A 16,738-nucleotide genomic window follows, 5' to 3' on the forward strand; every position below is an offset into this window, starting at 1 on the left:
AATTTGTTTTTAAAAGGTGATTTTTTTCATTAAATGTTAGTTATTTTGTGTCATTACAAATTCAATTAAATTCATTTGCAACTTATGCGAAGCAGTGCCAGGAACACAGCGCTCATTTTAACAAGAATGTCATTTCTTTTTTGCCCCCTCTCCTTACAGTGGTACGAGTATTATTGGTTACTTTATTTGCTCTGTGTTGGGGAGTTCATCCAAGTGTAATTTTTTTCCATTTTCACACTGACACCCTTGTTAAGTGAAACATTACAGATGTGTTTTACACCTGAAGACCTTGACTTCAGACCGGACGGGTCAGTTGCTATATTGTATAATAACAACAAGTCTGAATCACTTCGAGACCTGTATTCTTTTTCATTTGGTAATGTAGGGAGCTGAAATGGGAATGTGAGCCGGTGAAAATCCTAGAATTTCTTTTGTTTTAATGAGAAAACGGACTGGGGGGGTTGCAGTAATTGGCTGCTTCACATTAAATAGATGCAAAACACTAGCATTAGTAGCATTTAACATTTAATAAGCCTGTAACAAGCTCACTGTGTGTTATACAGGCTCACTCTGTTCTGTTTTGTTTCTCTCACTAGTCTTTTGTAAATGGACACAGCGGGGTCTCTTGCTTCTCTCCAGTACCTTTATGTAGATTATGCAGAAATATACAAAGAACAGATAGTTTTGCCTGCTTAAGACCCTGTTGTACAATAACAACTGTTTCACAAAAGTAGAGGGTGAAAATAATTGACCGGACTAGGGGTAGGCTAACTGGGCAAAGACAGGCTTTTAAAGGCTCCCTCTTTATCCCTTAGGGAAAAAATGCAAATCTTTTTTTTTTAACAGTTGAACTCTTAATCAAGCACTGATAATGTGTGCATTGTAATTAAACATACCTACAAAATGTTCACACAAATAATTCACACAAAAAGTAAATTATACAAGCCGATTTCCTGTTAGGTGGTTTCAAATATTAACTTTATTTATACTTTATTTGTAAATTACTTTTTTTTTGCTTGTATATGATATCACATCACCAGATAAAATATATAGAATGTATATTACTATACAGAAGAGTAGACTATTCAACTAAACAAAGTGTCCAGTGCTCTCAAACAGAATTAACTTACAGATTCTCTGCTGTTTTTCCTTGTAGCCGTTTCAGAGTACGAGCAAGATTAATGGGTACAGTATGTAAAATCAGGTGCCTGTGTGATTTGATTCCTTCCTGCAGGTTTACAGTCAGTGGAGATATATGAGCCCAGAGTTTACACTGCTGTGTTACAGTTGACCTGTGATTCTACTGTGATGGGTATTTGACTCCTTTACTCTTCCTAACACTATTGCATTGTTGAAAATGAGCTGCTCAGTCAGATGGTATGAATGTTCTTTCCCGAGATTATTGTTCAGATCTGCCGAAAAAATGTGACAACAATGAACACTGGAGCATCTTAGTGGAAGATAGATCAACAAAATTTAACTGTCAGGTCTTTAAAACAACATTTTTCTGTTTGGGCGAGAATGATAGTTTAAGGATGCAAACGACAGCTTGTTTGGGTGACATTCAATTTGACGGGGACTTTAACAGTTTGCAGTGATCCATGTGACAAGGCTCTATCATTGCGCTTAGCTTTTTTTGGTATAGCTTGCGAATTCCAAAAGCTCATTTGAAGCCTTGATCGAAACAGCTGCAGAAACAGCTCTGATTTAAGTATCATAAGTACCCTGTAGTGACTCCTTTAAAACTGCTGCATTCACACTTGAAAAACTGGCATACTGTATTAATTAATGACCTGAGAGGTGATTTCCAGCCTGACTAATCACAGGGATTCATGTGCACTGAAACCCCCTACCTCTTTGCCTATTCGGCTGCTCACACTCAAATCATGGTTCTAAAAATACTGTGAGCTGGAAGTTTAATTTGTCACCCTGTCTCCTGACACCACGAAGAAATCCCAAATTAAACATAAAAGATTTTTTAAACCTAGTGTATATTTTATTTAAACCCCTGATACCATGGTGAAATCTTATTTTAGGTGTTCTCTTCAAATATGAATTGAAGTAATTTTCAAAAGGCCTGTAAAATTCTCCCTGGAGAAACTAGCATTGGTTATGATCAGCGAAGCGCAATACTGAAGCACAGTTGCTCAACAGGGACTCTTTGATGTGTAACTATAAAGACCATAAGACTTCAATAGCCTTATCTGCCTCTCCAATCAGAATGGATGACTAAAAAGGACTAGGCTGGATTAACTGTTTTCTTGATCTGTGATAGCATCAGGTATAAAAAAGATGTTTTTGTTTAAATACACAGATCAGTACACGTTATTATTATTATTATTATTATTATTATTATTATTATTATTAAATAAATGTTGACCTTATACTTGAGGACCATTGTATTAAATAATTAAATATAAGAAAGCTAACCCTAGGTCTACAGGCCTAAAATTGATGGATTTAATTGTAATATGAATCTGTACCATAGCCTATACTGGGGTATATGAACTAGAAGTTTGTGAAATTTAATGTACAAAGTACATGTACTCAACTACAGTACTTTGTTGAAAGTCACACCTAGAATGAGCACATTCAGTCAGGTCCTTGTTAGTATGTACACTACATCCTGACCTGAATGAATAAATGGATTTTTACGCTTGCTTAACCAAGTATCAATTAGTTTCAAGTCTTCAATGCTCTCATGAGTCTGGTGGCTGATTTAAAATGGTACGCATTAGAGGTTTCTCAAGCTGCAGCAGATGAAATCCAGAGATAGTTTATCACCATTTTTTTAAAAGTGTGATGCTTTTGAAGAATGGCCTTCATCATTCTAGATCATATACCCTTTCTTCTAACAAAAAAAGAAAGTAGGACAGTTCTCTTGAGCCTGAAGGATGAGAAACAAAAATGTTTTTTTCATCTCAATGTCCATCTTCAAATTCTGTTCATCCAAAATCTAAAGCTGGGTGTTCCCCTGTAACATTGTAGACACCACTCCAACACTAATGTATCATCTAGAAAAAAAATTAAAAAGCATCTTACAGCAGTTACAAGCTTTAGTAAAATCTGTTTTCCTTTAGGTCCATAACAAAACCCATCTTTGTTATGCCTTCAGAAGCTGTAGCGGTGATCTTATATAATGGCATAGTTTCTATCCTTTCAGCACTCACTCCCACATATACTTGTCTGTCATTTCTCTCTTCGTATCTTTCCCTTAAAGCAACTCATTAGGGTGAAGCACAGCCATCTCCTTCCATTAGCACCTTGCTAGTTACCCATATTTTTATTGTGAGCTTATTGTTACATGCAGGAGTGAGACGGATACAGGGCTAATGCATTATTAATGGCAAATAAATGATTGGTAGGCTCTAAATGTCTCATTTATATGAAGCCTTTCTCTTACGTTGTTGCTGTAGGGGTGCACCTGCCAAGCTCAGCCAGGATAGCAAACGTGTGTCAGAGCAGACCTCACTTTTGCTGACAAATGTGAAGTTAAATAACATTTCATTTCAATAATAATTCTCATGAGCATTCCCATTGGTATTGGGTTTTTTTTAACCAGTAGTATCAAGTGTCTTTCATGGGACAGTACACACAGAGTAAAAAAGACATTTCTTATTGATAGATTGTTTAAATACAGTACTCATTATTATTGCTATTAGTAGCAGAAGTATTGTTATTAATGCACAGGCATTTGAAAAAATATTTTTGTGGAACACCTTGAGACACCATCGCCGCTGTGGTTTAATCAGGATCGCAGCCCGGACCTGAATGAAATCAGGAATCAGGAAATCAGGAATGAAATTGATGTGGAGACTGTACCTTCACCCAGGGCTGCTGCTCACCGTCGTGCTCTCTGAGGCTCGAAAGGCTCTTGGATGATGGAGAGAAGTAAAACACATCCTTGGCAAGAAGATCTTAAAGGGGTTTATTAATGTAAACATCAGATGTGAAATGCGAGGCTGAGATTTTAAATAGCTTGAATGCAAATTAGCTATCCGTGATGATGCTGCAAGATGTTGCTGGGCAACTGCTAGGTAATAGGACAGCAGAGCAGATGCTTTTTGTTTCAGGTGTTCTCCAGCCCCTCTCCAGGTGTGATCCTACACTCACACTGCATTCCTGATAGACTGGCTGCTTGACTTAAAGATTACCGAAACATAAATACTGTGATTGCTCTGTCACTTGTCAATAAAAATGTAAAATGATCAATTAAGTTTAAAAAAATCTAATGCAACTTTATTGTTTTCAAAACAATAAGGAATGGAAGAGATTTTCTTAAGGCTGAATGATTTGCGTGACAACCGCATCCGTGTGATTTTTTTTTTACCTTGCTAATTCTGATTGTTTTATTGTGCATCAAATAACTAGTTATATAAAAGACTGAATTCATATTTACATGGCAATTAGGACTACAGAATAAAAGACACCAACAGAGAGTTGGGAACCCACAGACTTAATGGACTGTTCTCAGATTTACTGTCAAAAAATGTGGCTCAAATTAGTAAAGAGTTTTCAATGAAGCATCAAGTCATGTCCATAAAAACAAGGGCGATAATAGGTAGAAATATTCATAAGAGATACTGATATAATAATAAACTAATATATCATAAAAACATGATTTGTAAACTCTTATTAGTAATTTATGTTCAATATGTTTTTCTTAATTTTGGTTCAATGTATACGCTATTTCTACAGCCCACGATCAAATGGAAAACCAACTCTTGGTGTTGATTTACTAAACATGTTGTTGTTTGCTGTATTCCAGGACACCTAAGAGCAAGGAAGAGCAATTTCTGCCTTGAAAGTGAGAGTTAGTCTGGAGAGATGGCACTGCTCGGGCTCTCCATCGGGCTTCTCATCGTGCTAGGCTCTCTATCTCTGGGCGATGGCTCCATTTTCCTGTCCAACCAACGCCTGAAGGGCCGTTTCCAACGAGACCGGCGCAATATCCGGCCGAACATCATTCTCATTTTCACAGATGACCAGGACGTCGAACTGGGTGAGTCCAGAAGAGCTGCCAGACCCCAAAAAAATGCTTGATAAAGTAACCATCATTGAAACCCGCAGATGGGACTTTGCTGGTGCCGTAGGATTGTAAATTGCCTTAAACGAAATAATTTCCTGTCAAGGGCGGGATAGTGGCACAGTGGTTAGCATTGCAGCCTCACAGCTATTGGGCCCTGCGCCCAATTCCTGGGGTGCTGTCTCCGCGGAGTTTGTATGTTCACCCCATATTCACCACAGAATTCCTTTGGTTACCTCAATTTCCTCCCACAGTCCAAAAACATACTGGTAGACTAATTGGCTTCTGGGAAAGTTGGCCCTAGTGTGTGTGTATGCATGCTGAGTCTGTGTGCGCCTTGCGATAGACTGGTATCCCCTCCAGAGTGAAGCCTGCCTTGTGCCTGTTGCTTGCTGGGATATGGTTCAGCTACCCTGCAACCCTGAATTGGAAGACGCAGTTAGAGAATGGATGGGTAGAATTTCCTGTAAAGATTTGTTGTAAATCACAAACAAAAAACAATATATATTTCTAATGTGTTGTTGCCAGACTATTTTTTTTATTGTGTTTATTCACTATTGTGTTTTTTCATTGTGAACTATTGGGGAATTTCTTTTCCTTGAAAGTCAGTAACTGTAGCCGTGATGATATCTCTATGACAAGGTTCAGCAGCTCTAATCAGAAGGTGAAGGACTTTGGCTAACTGCAGAGCTGCAAGGGGACAAAACAATCTGCCAATGAAACAGTTATAGTCTACTCTCTGTCAAAGTGGATTACAGGAAAGAACAGCAAAATCCGCATTCATGATTCTGGCCATACTAATGGTGTTAAAGACTTGCTTTACTGTGCAATGTGAACCTTGGACTATCTGGTTATCTAAGACATAAGTAGGGCTTTTAGTAAAATCTATATTTTATAATATATATATAAAATATAATATATAATATATATAATATAATATATTCTATAATTAGATGTTTTACTCTTTTTGTTATTCTACTCTGCTAAATGCATTGTTTGCACAATGCATCTTTTTACAATTCTGTTATTATTTTGTACAGTAACTAACAGATAATGGCATCAAGTTAATAATAATACAGCTCTATTCATATTCTGTAGCATGTCAAACAACTGTATAATGAAATAAATACACCATATTTATTTTAATAAGTGTGTAATTGTTTCCATGTGCATTTTTTGTTAAATCTTCAGCAATTTCTGAGCCTTAAGTAAATCCATAAAATGATTATTTACAGCTACAGTACAGAGATCATATAGATAGCAAATCTCTACAGGCATTAGTTGCAGCAAATGATTTCAAGCTGTTAAGAGACAATTACAGTCACAGAGGAAATGGAATCTTTAATTTAAACCTCCATTTAAAGTAGCAGTTAATAATGACATGCTTATGACATGCTGAAATAAGGTTGTGCTTCCCTGAAAAGGAGTTTGCTTTTTGTGGTTGCTGACAGTTTTAAGATATTACCTTGCCCCAGAAAAACGTACATTAACTTAAACATAGAAAATTGCTGCTGTTAATATACATATATTGAATCAGACAAAGAATATTGCAGCTGTTCTTACACATTTTTCTCTTTATAAAACTGGCATGGATAGCCACTTAAAAAAACAGCTACAGTTACTGAGAAAATTTAAAATGGCGTTGGACAGTATTCAACTCATTAGCAGGCACAACCTTCTCTGACACAGAATCTGGCGTGTCTGTGTGTCTTTAAAATATTCATGTATCACCCATCAGAACATGCTTCTCCACCACCAGAACCACCAAAATGTATTTCCCAAAACCATCATCAGCCTCTTTTAGGTATTCAGGTTCCACCTGTGCTCCAAGCATGTTCTGTTAAAACCGCACATCAGCGCTTAAGCTTGACATTTTCCATGTGTGTGCCTGTATTCTAGAGCACTGATTATGCTGAAGTGTTGGACCATTATCATACTTGACAGATGGATTTTGTCCTTCAACAATCACCACTGAATAAACCCTTGAAGGCTATGAATTAATAGCCAAGCATCTGTTTTCCTTAACCACCAGACAGCGAAAGGGCGTCACAGAAATAGTTGGGAATTGGCAGCACATTTAGGGTGAAATTATGCAATTGTGAGCCGTTTTTGTTGTTTTGTTTTTCTGATTTCAAATCTGGGCTGACCTTTTTTGAGACAGCATTGTGCCCTGTAATTGTAATCACATATTCAATCTGATTTTGTTGAGCTTTATCTCTGTTTTGTTTAGGAAGGATTTTGTAATACATGAGCTGATTTTATACTCACAGTAAAGCTAATGTATAAATATCCTTGAAAATATTTTTACTAGCTACATAATAGTTGCATAGACACTTACAATTATTTTTACTGTGAATTGGCATTCCAATGCTGGAGTTTTACAATTATGTTCTCCCATCTGTAGAAAATACCAAAGCAAAAGTAGTAAGATAGGTAGTGAGGTATTAACAGAATAATGCCATATTCAACAATATTTGTAAAAAGCATATTTATGTATATAACATAAAATCTCATCACAAAATGTATTTTAAAGTGCTTTGTTTGGAAGAATTTGGTCTGTCAGGACTGGTCCTTGATTTCAAAATATGTATATGATCCTGCACTTTTCTCACCATGTCTGTGAGTTCAGACAATTATCATATAGTATGAGATAAAATCTGCAATATATTCAACATGCCTTGTTTACACCCACACAAATTCTGATTACTGGAGATTGAATTTCAAATGGACGTATGTGTAAAAAAACATCTTTTTGGCATTTAATTGGCTTGAGTGTGCTGTGAACATCTATTTTAAAAGTAAGCACACTTTTGACCTTTGTCATGATTTCAACACATGCACTGCAGGGAAGCTGGAAAAGGTCAAGTGTAGCACGCTATCTGCAGCAGTAAATTTCAGAATGCCTTCCTCCCTCTTGTTATTAAGTTTGTCTTTGTTCTGTGAAACTGTATGGGATGGCATATTAAACAGCACTGTCCCCAGCAGGCTGGAGGCGTTTTCACTGATGAAATGGAAAAAAAACGGTTTCCTGAGTTTTCAGGCACTGAAAGATTGAGAATAACCTGGGTTAAAAAATCCAATATCAAGACACAAAATGACATAGTAATCTGGAGGTAGAAAAGGTATGAGCTACAGACAGAAGAGAATGTTACTGTATATTTTGTAATGCATTAAACCGACCATAATGATTTTCATGATATAATTATTTATATCTTTTTTTGTCTTAAAATGGTGCATTAATCCAACGGAGGTCTGAAAATGTTGTTTTCACAGGTTTTACTTTGCATATTGCTTTCTCCATAACATGTTGGATGGTTGATAGTTCCAGCAACTTGTCCTCAACTAAGTGGAAAGCTTTGGTGAAATTTGGTGTATTTCGTGAAATGGATGTTTAGATTGGTACAATATCCATGTTCATACCTTTTTATAGATCCTTGCAAAATGAGCTTTTATGCAGCTTACAAGACTGTATTGCTAGACTACATTCATTTGCATCCTGCAGAAATTCATCTTCTCTTTATAAAATACCAGATCACTAACCACTTGACCTGGTGTGCCCTATTTTATTATTCTCCCTGTCTGTGTGTCTCATGGAGAGCAAGTTATGTGAAAAGACAAATTTCTAATACAAGAAATTGTATATGGCCAATAAAGTGATCTTATCTATCCATCTTATCTTTATGGATCTCCATTTCGGTTAATATTAGCAATGTGGAATCTTAACGTCTGTTCCAGTCTAAAGTTTCAAGTTGTGTTTTTAAGTATACTTTGGCACAGCTGGTCTTCAGTACAAGAGTGACCTGTGCCATCTGCCCTAATTTGGCGCAACCCTTTGCTTTGGAAAAAAAGAGTGATATTAAATGTGTGAAATGTACTTTGCTTGATCTTTTTTACCTCACCAGTCCTTACCCACTCAATCTTAAGGATGTTCTTTTCTCAAAAGTGTGTCTCTGTGTCTCCAGGCTCCATGCAGGCCATGAACAAGACGCGGCGGATCATGGAACAAGGCGGCATTCACTTCTCCAACGCCTTCGTCACCACGCCCATGTGCTGCCCGTCACGGTCCTCCATGCTGACGGGGAAGTACGTCCACAACCACAACACCTACACCAACAATGAGAACTGCTCCTCGCCATCCTGGCAGGCCCAGCATGAGCCCCACACCTTCGCCGTATACCTCAACAACACCGGCTACCGCACAGGTGCGCCCTACCCGTGGAGAAAGTGTAAAGCCCATAAGAGGCAAAGCTTCTTATTTGATTTTAGTGGAGTAAAATCTCAACGATGACCGAATTTTGAGATCGCTGTCGTGATTTTGGTGGTAGAGAAAACGTGAAGGGCCCGATGTTTGAGATAAGAAGGAGAAAAAGTCACAGTGACCTGTTGCTTGACTAGCCAGAGCAAAGACAGAGGTGTTAAAGGGCGTTGGTGCTGTCTTATGTGTTATGTTGGCAAAAATAAATCAAATGTCTGTATGGTCTGAATATGAAGTTTTTTGTACACCTGATGTTAATGATAATTCTTACAATTAGCTAATGTCAGGCCTTCTGTCTTAGATACTGTAACTCTGGTTTCTGTTAGTTGTTTAGCACTGAGGATAGTCACCTTCTGTTTGAAACATCCCTACCTTAACTTTTCTGCTCCACTGCAGTCGGTAATTTATTTCTTTAATTAAGCAGTGCTCATGTCTTAGGATTTTGATTCCCAAATGACCTTATCTGTGATTATTGAGCGTTAATAGATGTGCACATAATGTTATTGGGTGTTGTTGGTAGAGCGCATTTGAAACTTTGAACGGTGTGAAATTGACTCCTGTGCTGCACCCCAGAGGTGGGGGAGCTTCAGTGTACAGTCGCTGGCTCAGCACAGTCCTTATTGTGCTGGGCTTTTGAATCCTGTAATATCCTGTGTTCTGTGTTCACAGTGAGTGGTTTCCGCAGCAGAGATAGATATGGAAGCAAAGAGAAATGTATTTATACTATCTGAGCTTATCCCTGTATTTTAATGGAACAGCAAGTGATAAATGCTTTTTTTGAGCATTTCCAAAAGGCCATTTTTCTCTTGTTTAACTTTCTGAAACTGTCAGAATCTGCTTTAATTCATTGTTCCCCAAAAGGTTTGTTCCTCAGGAAGTGTTCAGTGGAGTATTCGATACTGCACTGAAGTAATTCCCTTAAGAAAAAAAATCTTTTTTTATTCAGAAGGTTAACTGGTTTCATTTTGTAAATAATATTCTATATCATAATTAAATCCAAAACCCGAGAGTTTATTGAAACATTATTTCACTCTTCTTTTACTTATTTTATATGCATTTACTCAAACTAGTAATACTTCCAGATCAGTGCTTTTGCATTCAGTTGTCTTGGCCTTTGGAGAAAGTAGATGGTTAGAAATGTCAAGTAAAGGTGCCAACTTCACACAATGTTTTCAGTTTTTTCATTTCAGTCAAATGCCTTCAAGTCATAAAAATAAGTATTTCGCCTTATAATAAATGTATGCTTGCCCATAACTTTTCCCCTGAAATGACAAAGAACAAGGAATTGCATGAAATAAATGTAAAAGCAAAATATTGCATTTCTAAATAACAATAACAGAATTTTTAAGCTTAAATAGTGCACTGAAGTTAAATTGCTTGCTTAAGCAATTAGTGGGACAGTCTTTTGAATAGTAGTTGTACATAATGTATGTAAAAAGGTAATGCCAAGAATTGGATTTTGTGCTGTAATTTATATAATGTACCAAAGAGACAGAGAGAAAAAGTACCCTACTGTAAGAATTGCATAAACAGTATCTAAATGCAACACTTTTAAGAGAATATCTGCACAAAATGCAAGCTCCCAGATCATTTTACACCTTCTACCCTCCACAAGCAGAAAAACAAATAGAAAGCATATTTGTCTTTGTGAACTGTTTCCAAGATATTCTGCCGGATGTCAATGAAAACGAAAAGGGCGAAGGCTATTGATTTTATGAAGGTTTTCGATCGTTTGCAGAGGCCATTTACTTTCTCATTTCTCTGTGAATTCCACATTTTAAACACAGTCTGCAGTATTTTATAGAGTTTGCTTGGTATCCAGAAGCAAAGTAAAGTGTTTCGTTGACCCTTGCGCAGAAGATAATCCTGGTTGCTTTCCTGAATCAAGTGGATTTTTAATTTTATTAGCTATGGCTTTAACTTCTCATGAAAGGTATGTTAAATGGGCTGTTACAAATCACAGAATAACAAGTAAAAAAATAATTTTTCCTATGTCTCTTGTAAATTTTAAGAGACGAATATATAGTTGCACATTTAAAATTAATGGCTAATTAATAATTCAGAATGTTCCCCAAAATAAATATTTTTACAGAATGCCTTCAATATTCATTTATGCTTATGTAGTTGGACGTAATCTGAGAAGTAATTTAAGTAATACTTTTGTTCATATCCATTGCTTTGACAGTCTAGTCTTCCAAGCTTGTTTTATGAGGTAAACACTTAAAGAAAATCTAATCCAGATAAATCATGTGGGACCTGATATGAATTCTTAATGATAACTGTAAGTGTAAACAAGTGATAGTTCAGTATCTTAAATGTTACAGCAAAAAGCTTGTTTGGATTCATTTCTGTAAGAACTGCAGTCCTCCAGTTCTAAACCATAATCCCAAGCCATTAGCCCACACTTCCTCCATTTAAGTAATATACAGAACAAAACAGAAAAGAGCACAGTCATTTAAAAGTAATTTAGCATGGCCTCTGCACTGACCTGTGTCTGTTGTGTGATTTGTCTGGAGCATCAGACATTACATTCTTTTTTTGAAAAAAGAATCTTGGTTTTCTACTCAGTTTTTTTTTCTCCTACAAAAGTCCTACTGAAAGCTCCTTACAGAGATAAAAAAATAATAAAAAAAAACATTATACTATTCATTATCTCATCTTCTAGAACTGAATTATTTCTCCATTAGACTATTAAAACTATTAAACTATGTAATGCAAAATGGCTTTGCACAAAAATCTAATGTGTATACTTACCATAGACAGTCTATGAAACGGCTGTTTAAGTTAAATTAATAATAAAACTCTACGTTTCTCTTTTGGTTTTTTGCTACGTGTTCCAACAGTTCTCTCGAGAGTGAAATGACAAGTTATCGGGCTTGTTTGAGTTTTTCTTCATTGATCACAACAAAGCGTTACATGCAGGGTAATATTCCGACATCTGTAAAGGCAATGAAGCACAAGACACATCTTGGAAACAGCTTTCTAACAACACTTGAAGCCTCTTCTGTACAAGCGAAAAAAATGTCATGCTTCTGTTCCTCGTTAAGTACCAGTCGCAAAACATTTTTGACTAAAATCACTCTTGTGAAACGGGCTCCACTTGTTGAGTTTAAAAAAATATGTTAGCGCAAAAGCTCACTCAAAATTTAGGACCTGAACCTGTTTTTTAACGTTTAACATTTTCTGCTAGCACAAGGATGCTTGGATGTAATTTTTACTTCTGTGCTTGCGTATGCTGTGTATTCTAGTGTTTCTGCTGGAGAGGAAGTACTATTTTTTGTGGGATAAACAACATTTTGTTTCCTGTCTGTGCTCTTAGCTTTTTTTGGGAAGTACCTCAATGAGTACAATGGGTCCTACGTCCCACCGGGTTGGAAGGAGTGGGTGGGTTTGGTGAAGAACTCCCGGTTCTACAACTATACCCTCAGCAGAAATGGCGTCCGGGAGAAACATGGATTCCAGTACCCCAAGGTATCATGGTGTCATTCTCTTTATTAAATTATTTTTTTAATTGAATCCACTCCACAAATATTCTTTTTTTAGCTTATTACACATTTATGCACATACTGTATATGACAATATATATTTGTATATCTCAAGTAAATGAAATTGGAGAAACTTTTAAGCCGTATTACTTTGTATGTTCAATACATGTAGAGGAACACTATTACTCTCCGCTTTTATTACACATCTGTGAATTTTAGGGTGGTTCTCTAACATTTATTTTTTTAATTGTGGATACAGTACACTCAAATGTTCTTTATATATGGCATTCAGTGGGAACTAAGCAACATGGTGTTTTTCCCCAGCCAGTGCAACTTAATCTTTTCTGCCTGAATGACTCACAAGGTGTGGTAAAATGAGTTTGGGGCTTTGGGGGAGGGGGGGGGTGACTCAGCTATGATGGGACATTAGTCTTATTCAGGAAAAGAAATCATAAGGTTGCAGTGGAGGCTAACTGTACCATCCTTCATGACGAACCTGCTCACTAGAGATCTACAGCGCTAGCATTCCCAATTCAGAACATTCCAATGCAGTGTTTATAATACTGGTAAGAATCATTACTTGAAATGTTTTAATTGAAATTAATTGGAGCAGAACCCAATCCTGCAACAGGCAGGAACATGTTGGATACCAATCTAAAGCCTACATCACATCTCTCCCTTAAAATACTCCATTAGTGTGATATTCACATTTTTAAAATTAAAATTAGCAATTTCATTCACCAGCTGCTGATATTGAATGAGGCTTGGCGTGTTAAAGCAGCACTTTGGAACCATTCAGAAAACCCTAATTCTCCAGCAGACGACATGGGGGGTGTTCCTGCAGGTCAGAGACACAGCTGTGTCAAACCCAGCCAAAACTCAGGCTTTTTAGGGTCCTTGAGTTTTTTTCTTTTTTTTGTTTCTCTCCACAAAACGTTTTGCACTCTCCATTTCAGAGCCTGGAGTTTTATTTTCACACTGAGCCAGAAGAAATCAGCAACACCTGGCACCAATTTTTACTCCTGTGCTGTTTGCCAACTGTTGCAAGACCTGGGCAGTGGAAAAAATGCCCCTGGTGGATAGAGGGGTCTCCAAAGCAAAATATTGCTTGTAAATGTTTCCAACATGGTCATGGAAAGATTGATTTCCCTACCTTAATGGAATTATTATTGGGAAGATTTGTCTCATTCAAAGATGTTGAAGAGATGTTGAACTCCATTTTGTAGTTATAAAAGTTCAATTTCATGCTACTGAGATTATGATAACATAAAACAATCGAAAAAATAACTAGAAAGCTCAACCAAACACATGAGGGATATTAAAAGAATATTTTAAAATATTTTTTTAAAACTTGTTAGTAGTTACAGTAGTATTTTACATTTTGATTTCTTTGCTAAATCTGCATTTTTCATCAATGCAGAGGGCAAATACAGATGGGGGCTTCCTTGTTTTTTATGTGCTGTTGGTGCTTTGGGGGTAATTAATCATGAAACACACCAAGAAAAGATTTTTAAGCTGACAGAATGATGCAACTAGAAAAGTTTTTTTTTTTATTTTACTGCAGCAAATGCTAAGCACTTGGTTATTGTTTTTTTTGTTATTATTTTTTATGCTCTTCAGGATTACCTGACTGACCTCATCACTAACGACAGTATCAGCTACTTCCGCATGTCCAAGAAGCTGTACCCCCACCGCCCTGTGCTCATGGTGCTAAGTCACGCTGCCCCCCATGGGCCGGAGGACTCTGCTCCCCAGTTCTCCAATGCCTTCCCCAACGCCTCCCAGCACATGTAAGTCTGCATACATTTTCCCCTCCCAAAAACTGTTCTTTTTATTCAATGCTTTTTTAGTTAATTGGACCTTTGAGGTTGTTATTTAAAATCTGATCTTCATAATATCCTCAATAGTGTATTGGAACAGTGATCACAGATCGCTTCAAAGCGGCAGTAGATGAACAGTATATGGAAATATTTGTTTTGAAACCTTTTTTTTTAAATGAGGCGAAATGTTTTTTTCAAAAAATGAGTGCTCTTTTTCTGGAAGGAGGAAAACATTTGCTTGGCACAACATCGCCTGACTTGAGCTCACATTGAAAGATGCCGTTGTCGGGGTGACGCGTTACTTGACATTTTCTAAACAAACCAGCAGTCCGAGTGAAGTCTGCATGATCCCCTTCAAGGCTTTGAGCAAAGACCTTCATGAAGGGAAAAAGCAGCCTGTTCTGTAGTGCCTTCCACGCAGCCTCTGTACTCCTTTTGTACTCCTGTGCTCCCGACTCTCTTCAGCGAACATTTTCAAAATCAGAAGTCCTTTAACCTTAGTTTGAAAATCAGAAAAATCAAATGAAGGAATCTGCCCCCTTTTGCACAGGAAAGGAAAGCTAGCTGTCTACTGGATGACAGGTATTTCCTTGTGAGAGAAGAACAGCCCTGAGTCTTGCCCAGAGAGGTCTGCAGGATTTGTCCTTCGCAGTGACATGAGGGTTAAATTCACAAGGGAAAGAGTGCTACAGAACTTAAACAGCCCATAACGGTGGTAAACAGTGGAATTGGTGTAATTTGCGCAGATGATGTAGTACTTTTAACGGCACAATGGATATAATAATTCAGCTTTTATAACCTGAGTGCTTTAGGAAAAAAAACTCTGTGCTGCCTTATTTTTACCCCAAGTTCACCCTTGTGAGAAATTCATGAACTCCTTTTGGCCGAGATGCAGCAGAGCGGCAGTTTGTGATACCGCAGAAATTGGTTAGCTGTATGGAAAGCTTTCCTGGCAAATGGAGGAGGTGGCTTTTCTTTTTGCTAAAACTCTTTTTTTTCCCACAGCTGCAGACAGAATTCCTCTGTTCTTCAATAGGAGCTCTAAGTCAGGCTTTAACACCATGTTAATGCACAGTCTCACAGCCTCTCATTCTCTCCCTCTGTTCGTGAGCCATTTGGCAAAGGAAGGGCAAGTCAGAACTTTCATTCCCAGTGTCAGCTGACTTTTAACTGCTGCCTACTCCTAATTGCTCACCAGCTGGGATCAGTCTTGAAAGCCCCCAGGCAAAATATCTCTCACTGGGCAGCACTATTCCAAACCATGTGGACAACATTCTTATCTAATTCTGGAATGGCTCGGGTGAGACCAAGGTTCTTGCTGCGGCCTAACAGCATTTTAGCTTATCCAGAAAAATGATAGGAACAACATTTTAACCAGTGCACAGACTCTTGTACTAAAATCCTCTTTCAATGCCTTGTAAAGGTCAGGCTAATTAATTTTTTTTAAGTTTTGTTTTACTTTTCTGTGTATGTCTTCTGCATTGGAATTGATAGGCTATAAAGAATCACACTTGCATTCTGTAAGTGTAGATATTCTGTGCTGTAGTTCAGCACACTCTATATTACCGTACATTTTTCTTTACATCAGGTTTAGCGTGCTATGTTTGTACAGTGTAGTTTTAACATAATTATGAATGCTGTATATACAGTAGTACCTTTAGCTCATATCAATAACCAGTTGCAGTCTAAATAAGTGTACATTTTCCTTCACAACAAGTTTAGGGTGCTTCCTTTGTACGGTATGTTTTAAATACAATTATGAATGACATATACAGTACCTTTAGCTCAGATTCATAATGAGTTGGAGAGATTTCCATGACATTAAATTCTGTCAAGGTGCGCCAACGCACTGAATCAGATGGAGTGTTACAATAACTGAAAGCTTCTAAGAGCTTGTATCTTTTTGCTCCCTAACTCAGTATGTCCTCGCAGTAAAATGTTCCCCACACATTTTGTTTCACCACGTTTGCTACAGTCCTTCTCCATGCCCTTGTCTCCTCTCCCAGTTCTGAATAGTCATATGAAGAGAAACACAGTAAGACACAGGGCATCAGCCGTACAAGAGGGAGACGTGAAGCACATGGGCATGCCGCTTATATAGCCTTCCAGCCAACAAAACAGACATATCACTTTAATATTGTATTGCTAATTT

General features: G+C 37.3%; 1 protein-coding gene across 4 annotated transcripts in view; it reads left to right on the forward strand.

Moving 5' to 3' along the window:
* The window catches only part of sulf2b (sulfatase 2b), a 119,769-nt gene that overhangs the window by 82,701 nt on the left and 20,330 nt on the right, over positions 1-16,738 (forward strand). For all 4 annotated transcript variants that reach the window (XM_088937404.1, XM_088937405.1, XM_088937403.1 and 1 more), the window contains 4 exons: positions 4,769-5,002; positions 8,989-9,228; positions 12,601-12,752; positions 14,387-14,556. In XM_088937404.1, the coding sequence (XP_088793530.1) occupies positions 4,828-5,002; positions 8,989-9,228; positions 12,601-12,752; positions 14,387-14,556 (737 nt within the window). In that variant the 5' untranslated portion in view covers positions 4,769-4,827. The remainder of the gene's footprint in view (positions 1-4,768; positions 5,003-8,988; positions 9,229-12,600; positions 12,753-14,386; positions 14,557-16,738) is intronic.

Source organism: Atractosteus spatula, chromosome 19 (assembly GCF_055471065.1).
Source record: "Atractosteus spatula isolate fAtrSpa1 chromosome 19, fAtrSpa1.hap1, whole genome shotgun sequence".
Taxonomy (NCBI): Eukaryota; Metazoa; Chordata; class Actinopteri; order Semionotiformes; family Lepisosteidae; genus Atractosteus; species Atractosteus spatula.